At 41.8% G+C, this 14,349-nt stretch overlaps 1 protein-coding gene across 3 annotated transcripts in view; it reads left to right on the forward strand.

Moving 5' to 3' along the window:
- The window catches only part of NUCB1 (Nucleobindin 1), a 234,851-nt gene that overhangs the window by 110,667 nt on the left and 109,835 nt on the right, over positions 1-14,349 (forward strand). For all 3 annotated transcript variants that reach the window (XM_068226126.1, XM_067140470.2, XM_067140471.2), the window contains exon 8: positions 5,023-5,179. In XM_068226126.1, coding sequence (XP_068082227.1) covers positions 5,023-5,179 — 157 coding nt within the window. The remainder of the gene's footprint in view (positions 1-5,022; positions 5,180-14,349) is intronic.

Consider the following 14,349-nt stretch of genomic DNA (forward strand, 5'->3'; position numbering starts at 1 on the left):
TTGAGTTTTAGGTTTATTGTATCTTATTTTGCATATTCCGGGAGCAAAATGGAAATTAATTTTTGTAGGTTTCCTTTCTCCAGACCCGAACATCTAAGATCATCGATTAGGAGTATCAGGCGGGAGAATTGGGAGCCTTCTAAAACAGCTGTTCTCTGCTCGGATCACTTAGAGGAAGACTGTTTTGATAGAAATGGACAAACTGTACACCTTAGAAGTGATGTACAGCCAACTGTTTGCAATTTTACTGAACATTAACTGCAAGTAAAAATTTACTTATATTTTTTTAAATTTCTCGTAATTAAACTTTTTTTTTTTTTTTTTTTTTTGCTAGGGGCTTTACGTCGCACCGACACAGATAGGTCTTACGGCGACGATGGGATAGGAAAGACCTAGGAGTTGGAAGGAATCGGCCGTGGCCTTAATTAAGGTACAGCCCCAGCATTTGCCTGGTGTGAAAATGGGAAACCACGGAAAACCATCTTCAGGGCTGCCGATAGTGGGATTCGAACCTACTATCTCCCGGATGCAAGCTCACAGCCGCGCGCCTCTACGCGCACGGCCAACTTGCCCGGTCGTAATTAAACTGACGGTTTCGTTGAAATAATTGACGTGACCTTATAACAGTCTTAGAAAATGAAGTCTGGGCGAATTCTAGACCTTATTTACATCAGTAATAATTATGGGTGGGAGAAGGGAAAGTGTGGTGGGTGTTTGGGGCTATCCCATTATACAATTCGTGGTAGTTGGGACTCTTTTAACTGGTGTTACATATATCTGATGATGACTATCAATATCGCTTTGCTAGCTGAATTTAATTAAGGAGGTCTGTAATAGTAAATTAAGCTGCAGGTAATGTGATATATTGACAAGTTTTGAATGTTTGCTGGTTTTATAAATGTGTACATTTGCTTCACTGATATTTTAATTTGATAATATGCGCATTATTTCATAGAAACAGGAATTCATTATCAAGCACCGATTATGGTATGTCGAATCTAGGCCTGTATAGTGAGCTACTTTTATAGGTACATCATTTTAAGAATGCATAATTTCGTGGCATACATGTATACAATTTACGGCAATGTTTCCAGAAACTGGTTTTCACTTGTATTGTGTTACCGATCGCTAATTGCATGTATTCAGCACCTAAGTTAATATTTGTCGGCCGTTGTTATACACTCATGTTTATTGCTATCCCGGAGATTTAGTGACCTCGGAATAACGTGTCAGTGATCCCAATGTCCTTATGCTTTGAGTGAACATGTCTCTATATTTTTAATTATTCCAATGCGCCTTTAATTGCGACTTAAAAATTGACTATATTATCATTGCTTCCCCATAAGGAGAGCTCTAGGTTGGGTACGCCAACATGGCGAACCGCGCACTCAACTTGGCGTACTTTCTCCTGCAGCGGAGACCTGCCATCAGCGATCCATGTATAGAGATCAGTGGCTTTACTACACCTTGATTCAATCTCACTTACTATATTACCACCCTGGGAGAACACACAACCTAAATACTTGAAATTATCGATCTGTTCTAGCTTTGTATCACCAATCTGACATTCAGTTCTGTTGAATTTCTTACCTACTGACATCAATGTAGTCTTCGAGAGGCTAATTTTCATACCATACTCAATGCACCTATTTTCAAGTTCCAAGATATTAGATTGCAGGCTTTCAGCACAGTCTGCCATTAAGACCAAGTCGTCAGCATAGGCCAAACTGCTTACTACATTTCCACCTAACTGAATCCCTCCCTGCCATTTTATACCTTTCAGCAGATGATCCATGTAAACTACGAACAGCAAAGGTGAAAGATTACAGCCTTGTCTAACTCCTGTAAGTACCCTGAACCAAGAACTCATTCTACCATCAATTCTCACTGAAGCCCAATTGTCAACATAAATGCCTTTGATTGATTTTAATAATCTACCTTTAATGCCATAGTCCCCCAGTATGGCGAACATCTTTTCCCTCGGTACCCTGTCATATGCTTTCTCTAGATCTACGAAACATAAACACAACTTCCTATTCCTCTCGTGGCATTTTTCAATTACCTGGCACATACTGAAAATCTGATCCTGACAGCCTCTCTGTGGTCTGAAACCACACTGGTTTTCATCCAACTTCCTCTCAACGACTGATCACACCCTCCCTTCCAAGATGCCACTGAATGCTTTGCCTGATACACTAATCAATGAGATACCTCGATAGTTGTTGCAATCCTTCCTGTTCCCTTGCTTATACATAGGTGCAATTACTGCTTTTGTCCAATCCGAAGGTACCTTACCAACACTCCACGCTAATTTTACTACTCTATGAAGCCATTTCATCCCTGCCTTCCCACTATACTTAACCATTTCAGGTCTAATTTCATCTATTCCTGCTGCCTTATGACAATGGAGTTTATTTACTATCCTTTCCACTTCCTCAAGCATAATTTCACCAACATCATTTTCCTCCTCCCCATGAGCTTGGCTGTTTGCAACACCACCATGATGATTTCCTTTTACATTGAGAAGATGTTCAAAATATTCCTTCCACCTCTCCAGTGATTCCCTGGTATCTATTATGAGCTCACCTGAATTACTCAAAACACTGTTCATTTCCTTTTTCCCTCCCTTCCTAAGATTCTTTATTACTGTCCAGAAAGGTTTCCCTGCTGCTTGACCTAGCTTTTCCAGGTTATTACCAAAATCTTCCCATGACTTATTTTTGGATTCAACAACTATTTGTTTCGCTCTTTCATCTACGTACCAATCCCTGTCTGACTTGGCCCTTGTTTGGAGCCATTTCTGATAAGCCTCCTTTTTGCGTTTACAGGCAGCTCTCACTTCATCATTCCACCAAGATGTTTGCCCTTTCCCATCTTTACACACAGTTGTTCCTAGGCATTCCCTTGCTGTTTCTACTACAGCATCCCTGTATGCCACCCATTCACTTTCTATATCCTGAACCTGCTTACTGTCTACTGTTCGAAACTTCTCACTAATCATATCCATGTACTTCTGTCTAATTTACTTGTCCTGGAGATTTTCTACTCTTATTCGTTTGCAGACAGGCCTAGAGATACTTATTTCACTACAGATCAGATAGTGGTCTGTATCATCGAAAAATCCGCGAAAAACTCGTACATACCTAACAGATTTCCTGAATTCAAAGTATGTTAAGATTATTATGGATCTGGTGCCCCTAGCCTCCCATGTATAGCGGTGAATAGCCTTATGCTTGAAGAATGTATTCGTAACAGCTAAACCCATACTAGCACAGAAGTCCAGCAAACGCTTTCCATTCCCATTAGCTTCCATATCTTTCCCACATTTACCAATCACCCTTTCGTATCCTTCAGTTCTATTCCCAACTCTCGCATTGAAATTGCCCATTAGCACTATTCTATCCTTGCTGTTGACCCTGACCACGATGTCACTCAATGCTTCATAAAACTTGTCAACTTCATCCTCATCTGCACCCTCACATGGTGAATACACGGACACAATTCTTGTCCTAATTCCTCCCACTGACAAATCTACCCACATCATTCACTCATTTACGTGCCTAACAGAAACTATGTTGCGTGTAATGGTATTCCTGATAAAGAGCCCTACCCCAGACTCTGCCCTTCCCTTTCTAACACCCGTCAAGTACACTTTATAATCTCCAATCTCTTCCTCATTATCTCCCCTTACCCGAATATCACTTACTCCTAGCACATCCAGATGCATCTTCTTTGCTGACTCAGCCAGTTCTACCTTCTTTCTTCCATAAGCCCCATTAATATTGATAGCTCCCCATCGAATTCCATTTCGTTCACCAAGTTGTTTCCAAGGAGTCCCTCGCCTGTCAAATGGGAGTGGGACTCCATTACTCCCATAGGTCCGAGGCTTGCTTAAAGTGTTCTGAGCTCGGTAAATTCATGAAGCAGGATGCTGCCCTACTTGCACATAGTCCAAGTGAGGATCTCTCCTGTAACGGGTTATGGACCACTGGTGAATTGTATAGTCCTAGCCGCCTGAGCACAAGGAGGGCTACGACTCAGAACATGTCCGAGATGCCCACTCCCATTCCATAGCAACTGGTATCCCGACTCTCAGGACCACTTACTAGGCCACTCAGCCGTTGCCCATGGTTCACGAACTAGGACGTGACTACAGTAACCCACAAACATGAACCAAAACACAATGTAAAAAATCAAAGTACCACACTACACTATACAAAATTAACTAATTAGTGCATAACTATCAACTCTCAATAACAAGCCAACAAACACCTCATTGCGAACACATTACCAAAACTTACAACAGCAAAATGCTGTAATTTGCGGTGTAGAGCTTCCTCTCGGTGACTTAAGAGGCCAGCGCTCCAGTGGCATTATGGTGAAACTTTCCAATTACAGCTGTATGCTGGGCTTCACGAGCGATTGTCAAGGCTGGTATAAGGAGCGCAGTGAGGGACCTAGTTGGCTGTGTTTCGATAAGTAGACATGAATGTTTAATTCCTTTCCAGAAAAGGCAAGTACCATTAGGTAAAATTTCAACAGTGTTGGCCGAAGGGTTTCTCTACTTAGGGTGTTGGATTCCTTTCAGCTACTGGAACTATAAATGACCTCCAGTACAGGGAGACTAAAAAGTCTTTCACCACGCCATTTAAAACATCTCAGATACAGTACAGTGCTCTCTCTTTTTATATATATATGGAATTTCCACTGTTTTTCGACATGGAAAAAGAGCTATAAGCGGAATGTAGAGACATTAAATAGGGTAAAATTATGCAGTGTTATATAAGTCATCTAGGGACCTTATAAAAAGAGTTTAATAAACGGGGGCAGCATTATAAGCAGGGACATAAAAATGGGATATTGCTGTATACTGTACTGTATTGGTGTGTTGTAGGATTGACATTAAACAGCTAGTGTGGTATTCTTATGTCCAAGGTGAACACGCCTTTTCACATTCAGTTCTGATTAAATATGTGTGCAGTATACTTTAGTAAATGATGATGATGTTGATAATGTTTCCAGTTTCCAGGAATTCCTTGCTCAAACTCAGAAGCCTGATTTTACGAAAGATCAGGGATGGCAAGGTTTAGATCAGCAGCAGGTTTATACACAAGAAGAATATCATGAATTTGAAAGACGGCGCAATGAGGAAGTGCAGAGACTGATTGACCAGGGATTGGTAAGTAATTTATTTAGTTTACTTCACTGTGAATTTGTTCCACCAGAGAATGCTTCTAAATTCTTGGAGAAGTTACTTGTTACTTTACTCTTTTGATGTTTACAGTAAGATTTTAAGTAAGCAAATTACGTATTATTTCCATGTGGATTTTATGGATTATGCTTTGTAGAGTAGGTTTTTGAGGAACAGAAATTTATAATTAAAAAGAAGGCCCATTGAATCAGCACTTGCCTTCCCAAAGAATGAAACACTGCGAATAGATTCCCCCAATTAGGTGTAACTATTTTGAATACAAAATTAAATTATAGTAAAAGTAAATAAGCTAGGATAATGATATTGACAGAAAGAAATTGGCCAGGCTGAGTGGCTCAGACGGTTGAGGCGCTGGCCTTCTGACCCCAACGTGGCAGGTTCGATCCTGGCTCAGTCCGGTGGTATTTGAATGTGCTCAAATACGCCAGCCTCGTGTCGGTAGATTTACTGGCACGTAAAAGAACTTCTGCGGGACTAAATTCCGGTACCTCGGCGTCTCCGAAAACCGTAAAAGAGTAGTTAGTGGGACGTAAAGCTAATAGCATTATTATTATTATTATTATTATTATTATTATTATTATTATTATTATTATTATTATTATTATTATTATTAGAAAGAAATTGAAGATGCATAAACATAAACTGGAAGGGATATGCCATCACCCATGTGGCAGATTCCCTATCAAGTGTGTAGTGTGATACAGGGAAGGGATTGGCATTTGTATTGAAAATCTGTACTCTGGAGATTGATAAATACCATCTTGTACCTGTATTCATGAACTAACTTACCAGCAGTTATTTATATGCATAATGTTAAATTTTGTATGCGTTCTATCAAGCTCGATAGCTGCAGTCACTTAGGTGCAGCCAGTATCCAGTATTCGGGAGATAGTGGGTTCGAACCCCTCTGTCGGCAGCCCTGAAGATGGTTTTCCGAGGTTTCCCATTTTCACACCAAGCAAATGTTGGGGCTGTACCTTAAGGCCACAGACGCTTCCCTCCCACTCCTAGTCCTTCCCTGTCCCATCGTCACCATAAGACCTATCTGTGTCGGTGTGATGTAAAGTAACTTGCAAAAAAAAAAAAAAAAAAAAAAAAAAAAAATGTATGCATTCTGCAGACTTGCCAACATAAAGTAGAATCAATCAATCAATCAATCAATCAATCAATCAATCAATCAATCAATCAATCCCTACTGATCTGCATTCAGAACAGTCGCCCAGGTGGCAGATTCCCTCTCTGTTATTTTCCTAGCCTTTTCTTAAATGATTTCAAAGAAATTGGAAATTTATTGAACATCTCCCTTGGTAAGTTATTCCAATCCCTAACTCCCCTTCCTATAAACAAATATTTGCCCCAATTTGTCCTCTTGAATATATGCCACACTTGCAGAATTCTATGCTGATGATAATTTCCTTGTACATAGTCTCCACCCGAAGACCAGAAAGGGGGAATACTACACTCCAGATTATTTTACACGGGAGGAAGCCAACATCAGTACATCTTTTAACCATGCAGTGTGTGCTGTATGTCCTTGGGAGTTATGATCATAGCTCCACATTGTTTACAGCCATGGAGTAGTACCAGTACCATGCTAGTCCGATGCCCATAATATATTAGTTTTAGACCACATGTATTTTGTAGACATCCTACAAATTTTGGGCCCTCCTGGTGCTTGACAATATGGGTGGTGCTGTACACAATCCGTAATGGCCCAGAGGCTTCATGCCATATTGTGGAACTCTATTGCTTTGGAATTGACGCGACAACCCACAGCTACCAAAACCGAAATGTTTTCTGTTGTGTAAGTATGCGTTAGGTTCACTTACAGCATACTGGATGAACTAACGTCCACAGACTATGCGCCATTTACTCAGTTATCTCATTTGAAATGAGCATGGACCATACAAGTCTTTAAGGTATGTGGGTGCAGGTTCAAATCTCCAGTAAAAATATTTTGCGGTTTTATTTTTTTGTCTCCCCTAATATTGTGTGGGTTTTGTTCATTGTTTTGGTAGAGTTAAGACCATCAGGCCTTCAGTCAGTCAGTCAGTCAGTCAATCAATCAATCAATCAATCAATCAATCAAATCATCAATGATGTGCTTTTCGGGCCATCTCCTGGAGGGGGGGGCGGGGGGCAGATTCCCTATCAATTGTTTACCTAGCATTTTCTAACATTTTCAAAGAGCTTGGAAATATATTGAACATTTCCCTTGCAAATTTATTCCAATCCTACTTTGAAAGCTCCGTTCAAACTTTTTCATCTTCAGATGTCATTCCACGCCAGCTCTCCACTGACAGCTTGAAACAGACCACATTGTCGAGCATCTCGCTTCCTTACTCCCTACTTTCCTGGGGATCTTTTCCAGTTCTACTGTGAGGTACTCCTGGAGTGGGTCCATACAGTGGAAAGCATTGGATTCGACTGCGATATCTTAATGTCGGCTGTAAGAATGCCACACTGAAAGTTTCGTGCTCATTACAAGCAGATGTCAGAGTTTGAAAGAGGTCATGCGATCGGATTGAAAGAAGCTGGTTGGTCGAATCGAGCTGTCACTGGACATTTGGGTCGAAGTGATGCGGCGATCAGACGATGCTGGCAAGCGTGGGTCAGCACCGGCAGGCAACAGTGTCAGGACGGCAGTAGTCGACCAAGGGCCACAACAGCACGAGCAGACAGAGCGATTGTCAGAACAGCTGTTACAGCACCGGAGTAGTCATTCTCAATGATCCAGCGTGTGACCCGCACACGTGTCCTCCATGACCATCAACAGACGGCTGAGCAAGAGGAAGTTGCGCTCGTGCCGCCCGTTACGCCGCTTACCACTCACGCCTGTTCACCGTCAAGCCAGATTACAGTGGTGCCGCGCTCGAGCACTGTGGAACTGCACTGACTGGGGACGTATAGTCTTTAGTGATGAGTCCCGTTTCCAACGGTGCCCTGGCAACAACCGCAGACGTGTTTGGAGACGTCCAGGCCGCATTGGGATCCTGCCTTGAGTATCGCACACCACGCAGCCTCACAACAGGGGTTGATGGTGTGGGTTGCCATCTCCTTTGATGGCCGGACCCCTCTGGTATTCATTCCTGGCACACTTACAGCACAGCGGTATGTTGATGACATTCTACGGCCGGTTGTGTTACCGTTCCTTCAGCAGCATCCAGCAGACGGCATGTGTTGCTATGAATTGTCTTCAAGCTTGCCGTATTCTCCTTGGCCAGCTCGGTTGCCTGATCTCTCTCCCATAGAACATATTTGGGACGTCATGGGAAGGCGATTGCGAACATCCCAGAATGTCACCGATTTAGCCAACAGTTGATCATCTGGCACAAAATTCCGCAGGATACCATCCGGGACCTTTATCAGTCTATGCCACGTCGAGTGACATCCAGGCCAAGGGTGCACCAACACCTTATTGACAGCCTCACTTCGTAATGCTGTAACTCTGCAATAAATCATTCGATTGTTCTGCACTTTTGTTCGTTTTGTCACGTCCTAGTTCATGAACCATGGGCAACGGCTGAGTGGCCTAGTAAGTGGTCCTGAGAGTCGGGATACCAGTTGCTATGGAATGGGAGTGGGCATCTCGGACATGTTCTGAGTCGTGGCCCTCCTTGTGCTCAGGCGGCTAGGACTATACAATTCACCGGTGGTCCATAACCCGTCAGAGGAGAGATCCTCACTTGGACTATGTGCAAGTAGGGCAGCACCCTGCTTCATGAATTTACCGAGCTCAGAACACTTTAAGCAAGCCTCGCACCTATGGGAGTAATGGAGTCCCACTCCCATTTGACAGGCAAGGGACTCCTTGGAAACAACTTGGCGAACAAAATGGAATTCGATGGGGAGCTATCAATATTAATGGGGCTTATGGAAGAAAGAAGGTAGAACTGGCTGAGTCAGCAAAGAGGATGCATCTGGATGTGCTAGGAGTAAGTGATATTTGGGTAAGGGGAGATAATGAGGAAGAGATTGGAGATTATAAAGTGTACTTGACGGGTGTTAGAAAGGGAAGGGCAGAGTCTGGGGTAGGGCTCTTTATCAGGAATACCATTGCACGCAACATAGTTTCTGTTAGGCACGTAAATGAGTGAATGATGTGGGTAGATTTGTCAGTGGGAGGAATTAGGACAAGAATTGTGTCCGTGTATTCACCATGTGAGGGTGCAAATGAGGATGAAGTTGACAAGTTTCATGAAGCATTGAGTGACATCGTGGTCAGGGTCAACAGCAAGGATAGAATAGTGCTAATGGGCGATTTCAATGCGAGAGTTGGGAATAGAACTGAAGGATACGAAAGGGTGATTGGTAAATGTGGGAAAGATATGGAAGCTAATGGGAATGGAAAGCATTTGCTGGACTTCTGTGCTAGTATGGGTTTAGCTGTTACGAATACATTCTTCAAGCATAAGGCTATTCACCACTACACATGGGAGGCTAGGGGTACTAGATCCATAATAGACTATATCTTAACATACTTTGAATTCAGGAAATCTATTAGGAATGTACGAGTTTTTCGCAGATTTTTCGATGATACAGACCACTGTAGTGAACTAAGTATCTCTAGGCCTAGGGTAGAGAAGTGAAATCTGTCTGCAAATAAATAAGGGTAGAAAGTCTCCAGGACGAGGAAATTAGACAGAAGTACATGGATATGATTAGTGAGAAGTTTCGAACAGTAGACAGTAAGCAGGTTCAGGATATAGAAAGTGAATGGGTGGCATACAGGGATGCTGTAATAGAAACAGCAAGGGAATGCCTAGGAACAACTGTGTGTAAAGATGGGAAAAGGCGAACATCTTGGTGGAATGATGAAGTGAGAGCAGCCTGTAAACGTAAAAAGAAGGCTTATCAGAAATGGCTCCAAACAAGGGCCAAGGCAGACAGGGATTGGTACGTAGATGAAAGAAACTGAGCGAAACAAATAGTTGTTGAATCCAAAAAGAAGTCATGGGAAGATTTTGGTAAGAACCTGGAAAGGCTAGGTCAAGCAACAGGGAAACCTTTCTGGACAGTAATAAAGAATCTTAGGAAGGGAGGGAAAAAGGAAATGAACAGTGTTTTGAGTAATTCAGGTGAACTCATAATAGATCCCAGGGAATCACTAGAGAGGATGGAGGGAATATTTTGAACATCTTCTCAATGTAAAAGGAAATCATCATGGTGGTGATGCAAACAGCCAAGCTGATGGGGAGGAGGAAAACGATGTTGGTGAAATTGTGCTTGAGGAAGTGGAAAGGATAGTAAATAAACTCCATTGTCATAAGGCAGCAGGAATAGATGAAATTAGACCTGAAATGGTGAAGTACAGTGGGAAGGCAGGGATGAAATGGCTTCATAGAGTAGTAAAATTAGCGTGGAGTGTTGGTAAGGTACCTTCAGATTGGACAAAAGTAGTAATTGCACCTATCTATAAGCAAGGGAACAGGAAGGATTGCAACAACTATCGAGGTATCTCATTGATTAGTATACCAGGCAAAGTATTCACTGGCATCCTGGAAGGGAGGGTGCGATCAGTCGTTGAGAGGAAGTTGGATGAAAACCAGTGTGGTTTCAGACCACAGAGAGGCTGTCAGGATCAGATTTTCAGTATGCGCCATGTAATTGAGAAATGCTACGAGAGGAATAGGCAGTTGTGTTTATGTTTCGTAGATCTAGAGAAAGCATATGGCAGGGTACCGAGGGAAAAGATGTTCGCCATACTGGGAGACTATGGCATTAAAGGTAGATTATTAAAATCAATCAAAGGCATTTATGTTGACAATTGGGCTTCAGTGAGAATTGATGGTAGAATGAGTTCTTGGTTCAGGGTACTTACAGGGGTTAGACAAGGCTGTAATTTTTCACCTTTGCTGTTTGTAGTTTACATGGATCATCTGCTGAAAGGTATAAAATGGCAGGGAGGGATTCAGTTAGGTGGAAATGTAGTAAGCTGTTTGGCCTATGCTGACTACTTGGTCTTAATGGCAGACTGTGCTGAAAGCCTGCAGTCTAATATCTTGGAACTTGAAAATAGGTGCAATGAGTATGGTATGAAAATTAGCCTCTTGAAGACTAAATTGATATCTGTAGGTAAGAAATTCAACAGAATCGAATGTCAGATTGGTGATACAAAGCTAGAACAGGTCGATAATTTCAAGTATTTAGCTTGTGTGTTCTCCCAGGATTGTAATATAGTAAGAGAGATTGAATCAAGGTGTAGTATAGCAAATGCAGTGAGCTCGCAGTTGCGATCAGCAGTATTCTGTAAGAAGGAAGTCGGCTCCCACACGAAACTATCTTTACATCGGTCTGTTTTCAGACCAACTTTGCTTTACGGGAGCGAAAGTTGGGTGGACTCAGGATATCTTATTCATAAGTTAGAAGTAACAGACATGAAAGTAGCGAGAATGTTTGCTGGTACAAACAGGTGGGAACAATGGCATGAGGGTACTCGGAATGAGGAGATAAAGGCTAATTTAGGAATGAACTCGATGGATGAAGCTGTACACATAAACCGGCTTCAGTGGTGGGGTCATGTGAGGCGAATGGAGGAGGATAGGTTACCTAGGAGAATAATGGACTCTGTTATGGAGGGTAAGAGAAGTAGAGGGAGGCCAAGATGACGATGTTTATACTCGGTTTTGAACGATTTAAAGAGAAGAGGTATAGAACTAAATGAGGCCACAACACTAGTTGCAAATCGAGGATTGTGGCGACGTTTAGTAAATTCTCAGAGGCTTGCAGACTGAACGCTGAAAGACATAACAGTCTATAATGATAATGTATGTATGTATGTATGTATGTATGTATGTATGTATGTATGTTCCTCACATCCACCGATTTTTATCGCCATCGGACAATTCCTTCCTGGTGCGTCTTTTTTTTTTTTTTTTTTTTTTTTATACAGTATACTTCCCCTCCTATTGTTCCTAATCTGTCTCTGTGGTAAACACTCCAGTTCTGTGAGAACATTTCTGCATCCACAATCTTACTTCTCAACCATATTTAAATTCTCATTACAATATCTGGTAAATATATATCTATCAAATTATTTAATTCTGTTCCTTTCTATGCAGTAGTTCTACAATTTAAGACAAACAGTTTTATGGCATCCTTACTTGACTTCATGCTTCCTATATTATCATCACTGCTCCCTAGTCTACCCTGTATTTCTGAATGTGCCTCCGTATAATGCTCCTAAAAAAACCTTACATGTACCATTGCAGTTCAGTTCAAGGCTATCTGAGCGTAGATCCCTACCCACCCATTATGATCTGCAAATCTCCTAAGTCCCCATTTACCTTCCAGTCATTATCTCTCCTATACAGTATTCCAATTATGACAATCTCTACTTCCTTAAACTCCTTACATGCTGCCTTAGGCAGATCCCACACATCCCTAGCTATGTTAGTACCTGTTCCTGCATGCCTTAAGTTATTGGTACCAATGTGGAAAATTACCACATTTCCTTACCCTTCTCCCTCCCTTCTATTTTCCTGAACATCTGCCTTAACCTAATTCCTGGGTAACACAGAACTATGGCACCCTTTCCCCCCACACACTTTCCCCATATGTCTGACACTTGAGTTACAAAAGACCGGAGCCTCAACCCCACCCTCCTCATTCGATCCCTTCTCCTGATCTCCCATAACTTCCCTGATGCCTGCAGAACCCACTTCCTCGTTTCTTTTCTCCCTCTCACTACTGTATTCCACCTCCCTCTTCTTATCCTTGACTCTACATTTCCTAATGGTCCCTTTCCTCTTACCCTGCCCCTCCTCTGTAACACTTCCCTGATGTCCATCTTCCATCTACATGCAGTGACTCATACAGACTCCTCACAGATACATCTCCTGGGCCCATTCCCTGAGGAAAACCCCTTAGCCTTGGTTTGTTTTCTCTGACCTTAAAACATTATCCCACCTGTCTTCCAAAACATCTTCCCTTCCTTCCACTTCCCCTTGCTTACCTATCATATCCTGTACATTGATTGGCGGATATTTATCTTCATGCCTGTCCTCCGTTACAAGTCTAATTATCTCCCTCAAACCCTCTATCTCTTCGCTCATCTTACTTAGTTCTCATTTGCATGCAAGTCCTTACACCTGCTTCTGTAGCCATTCTTTTATCTCTTCAAAGAAATGTGAAATAAGATGGAAGTGTCAATAGAAATAAAATACCATATTTTATGTATCTATGTCGGAAGGAGGAAGTAATGTATACTACATAAAAAATTTCTGACAATGGTGCAATCAGAAAACCAACTGATAAAAGAACTACACCTCAGTTATTGTAGTTGAACATATCCTGATTATAAAATACTAGGAATATGAGACTAACTATAGATATGTATAGCTACACTAAATACTGACCACAACTTGTTGGTCATGAAATGCCATCTGAAGTTGAAGAAATTGAACAAAGGAAAGAATGTGAAAAGATGGGATCTAGACAAGTTGAAAGAAAAGACTGTGAGGGATTGTTTCAAGGAACATGTTGCACAAGGACTAAATGAAAAGGCTGAAGGAAACACAATAGAGGAAGAGTGGAGAGTCATGAAAAATGAAGTCAGTAAGGCTGCTGAAGAAATGTTAGGAAGGAAGAAAAGATCAACTAAGAATTAGTGGATAACTCAGGAGATAATAGACCTGATTGATGAACGACGAAAATACAAGAATGCTAGAAATGAAGAGGGCAGAAAAGAATACAGGTGATTAAAGAATCAAGTGGATAGAAAGTGCAAGGTAGCTAAGGAAGAATGGCTGAAGGAGAAATGCAAGTATGTCGAAGGCTGTATGTTCCTGGGAAAGGTAGATGCTGCATACAGGAAAATCAAGGAAACCTTTGGAGAAAGGAAATCTAGGTGGATGAATATTAAGAGCTCAAATGGAAAGCCACTTCTAGGGAAAGAAGACAAAGCAGAAAGATGGCAGGAGCATATCCAACAGTTGTATCAAGGTAACGATGTAGATAATTTGGTTCTGGAACATGAGGAGGCTGTTGATGATGGGAGACCCAATTTTGAGGTCAGAGTTTGACAGAGCTGTGAGTGACCTCAATAGGAGCAAGGCACCTGGAATTGATGATATTCCCTCCGAATTACTGACTGCCTTAGGAGAAACCAGCATTGTAAGGTTATTTCATTTAGTGTG

Source organism: Anabrus simplex, chromosome 2 (assembly GCF_040414725.1).
Source record: "Anabrus simplex isolate iqAnaSimp1 chromosome 2, ASM4041472v1, whole genome shotgun sequence".
NCBI classification, from domain to species: Eukaryota; Metazoa; Arthropoda; class Insecta; order Orthoptera; family Tettigoniidae; genus Anabrus; species Anabrus simplex.